This window comes from Cryptotermes secundus, unplaced genomic scaffold (assembly GCF_002891405.2).
Source record: "Cryptotermes secundus unplaced genomic scaffold, Csec_1.0 scaffold407, whole genome shotgun sequence".
In the NCBI taxonomy this organism is placed as follows: Eukaryota; Metazoa; Arthropoda; class Insecta; order Blattodea; family Kalotermitidae; genus Cryptotermes; species Cryptotermes secundus.
In genome coordinates, this window is record NW_019741981.1 from 2,737,549 (window position 1) to 2,740,589 (window position 3,041).

The 3,041-nt window shown below is 44.4% G+C and overlaps 1 protein-coding gene across 1 annotated transcript in view; it reads left to right on the top strand.

Moving 5' to 3' along the window:
• LOC111872960 (excitatory amino acid transporter) overlaps positions 1-3,041 on the top strand; it is a 28,041-nt gene that overhangs the window by 15,870 nt on the left and 9,130 nt on the right. The window contains exon 6 of the mRNA XM_023867289.2: positions 1,217-1,363. Within this exon, the coding sequence (XP_023723057.1) occupies positions 1,217-1,363 (147 nt within the window). The remainder of the gene's footprint in view (positions 1-1,216; positions 1,364-3,041) is intronic.

Sequence of the window (3,041 nt, forward strand, 5' to 3'; positions counted from 1 at the left end):
GTGCCGCTCGCACCTGGACTTCTGCGATCTATCTTAGCCCATTGACATGATTTTACGGCTTCCGACGTTTATCCATTTGGGTGACGTTAGCTACTTTCAGGATTTTAAAAGTTACCGAATTCAAGGCGGAATAGAATCAGTTTATTTACTGGGTCTGCCGCATAATTTAGAAGCTAGTTTGCCCATTTTGGGCCATTTATATAGAAGTTTTGAGTGGGTCGTTTCTTTCTACACACTTTCCAAAACATTCTTCCTACTATTCCTACTACCACAGTCAACAATNGCGTGGAACCGTTGCGCTAACCACGTGACACTCTCTATCCTCAAAAGTTGGCACTAACTCCGCCGACAAGTGGCGTTCGCTCGGTCGGTATATTTCGCTTGCGGACTACAGGCAACGGAACTTGTTTGTTTTGTTTGCTTGTTTGTACAGGAGCACTTTACAGCTTATTGCATATGTACAGAAGTTGTAAAGCTATTNTTTCGTGGACTAGCCGCAAAGCGTCGTTGCAGTGCGGATAGGTTGAGGCACGAGATGATGCCCTGTTAGTTCGTCTCTCGTCACAGCAAGAGGCAGTTGTGTCTACACAGTTTAAGCAGAACTACGGCCTCTATTGTGAACCGCAGTTACATGCAAGTGGCGGAAATAGAAAATGTGGCAGTTTGAAGAACGGGCAAACATCATCTTCTGCCAGAAACTAGGCAAATCCCCTAGCGAAACATTTGGCGTAGGAAGAATTGGCTGTTGCTACACGACAACGCCCATGCACATCGCTCTGTTCTTGTCAAAGAGGAACTGGCAAGGCAACAGGTCACCGTTATGCCACACCCTCCGTACTCACGTGATCTCGCACCGTGCGATTTCTTTCTCTTTCACCGCTTGTAAGCAAAGCTACGTGGTCGTAGATTTCAGTCGTCCGAGGAGGTCGTCAATGCCACAAGAGACGCCGCACGAGAATTTCCCGCCAATATGTTTCAGCAGTGTTTCGGCAGCTATATCAACGTTGGCAGACTTGCATATCGGCCAACGGCAACTATTTTGAGGGTCGATGTGGATCTGTGTAAGTGTATGTGAATACCTTGTAATATGATGCGATAAAACCACATTCCATGAAATTAATGACTGTACCACGTATTGCATTTCACTTGACCTCAGAAGGTGACAAAGGGTCATCGAATAAACCAATAAACACACAAGATCTTATATTTGTTTCAGATCCAGCACTAATACCCTTGGAATTATCTTTTTCTGCCTCGTATTTGGGACTGTCGTTGGCACGATGGGTAGAAAGGCGTACGTGGTTGTCGAGTTCTTCACCGCAGTTGACGAGGTCGTCATGAAGATGGTCTCAGGGGTTATGTGGTAAGGGCGATGACACACGGAGCGGTTGCGCCGACTCGGCCGCAGCCTTGTGACAAGACACACGATGCTGCACGCCGACTCGGCGGCCGCGTCAGAAACTGCTGAGAATGTATTCAATCTATGGAGCAAGTCTTCAAACCGCTCGCTGCACCTCCTGCAGACGACAAGCCGAGACGGCAAATCTGCCGCCTGTCGGCGAGCACCGCCTACTCTGTTTTATCCCATCTGATGCAATAGAGCTACGCGCCGAGTGTGTGTTGACTTTCAGTGGTGCATGGTTTAAAGTCACGCTATATACGAAGACCTATAAGCTATAGCAAACTAAATCAGTCGTTACCAAAAAGCATTCACTTCTGTATGCATGGCTGTATATGGCCGTCATCAGGCCGAAACATGTTGTGAACAAAGATTAAAGTGACTCTAAAATTTTTATGTTGCATTGTGACATTAATGCAACAAGATGCTGAAATACAATATTATGATCTATAGAACGAAAAGGTGAAGTAGGACAATAATCAAAATTGTATATTCCTATGATGTTTCAGTTTGGCGTGAAAAGACCCAACGATACTTTGTATTTTCATACACTATTTGGATGGTGTTTCTTTCTTCTGTCGCGCTATTTGAATGCTTTGGAGGACTGAAGAATACGATCTTCCGGGTTGTAACGCTGAGTAGTTCGGAAAGAGTCCGACGTTTCGGAGAAACATACTTCATTCAACTTCAAGATCAAAGAGTAAGCCAGGCAACACACAAACAGAAGCAGGCGACCCTGGTGTCCTATCCTATCCCTAGGATTGTTGCCGGTAACTCAGAATTCGGGATGACAATTGAAGCTAGACGAGTGGAATGCCCAAGATAGCTCTTCAATGTACAACCACTTTAATTACGTAGAAAGTTAATGTTATGTAGAATGTATGTTCTGGGATGAGTGTGCACAGGGAAATAGCTCAATTTAGACAGAGTCCGAAATGCTGTTCAAAGTGACAGAGGGACTGGACTGATAAATCTGGAAACAAGATTTCCCACCCTGGTAACTGTGGCCGGGCATTTAAAGCCCAACATATGGAAGAGAGGGGTATTTAGTTTTTCATTTCCATGTAAGAGCGGAGGGGGTACCCCTCATTTCTCTGTACACGTCATTTTCCCCACAACAATAAGTACATTTCTCACTAACAGCACATCTTATTATTATACGGGACTCACTATCTGCATAAAGTGTCCACCCGAAGCCATAACCCTCAGAAAGCAATATGTCACTGCACCGCTCAACACAGACATGCCAGGTGTACCGTCCTCACAATTTCCCAGATGCATAAAGCTACCAAAATTAGTTGAAACAATCCCAAAACTTGAATCTGTTACTGCATCCCTATACACAGTTATACAGGTATGCTGTCCTTACTATACTAAATATAGGGTTGGTTCCTACAACCACGTAATATGCTGTGACCATTCTGTTCCCTAGAATTAGGGTTACTATAAAGTATGTTAATTAAGCTCAATTAACTACAAGCTATAGGTAAAGAGTGGCGCAGTATATTGGGACGAACATCCCAGTTTTCATAATTCAGTATTACATAATTTGATTAATTTTATGGTGTCAATCTGTTTGTTGAACAGTGAGTTCAATACCTGGCAGGACCGTAGTGGCAATGATGCTGATTCCCCCCCCCCC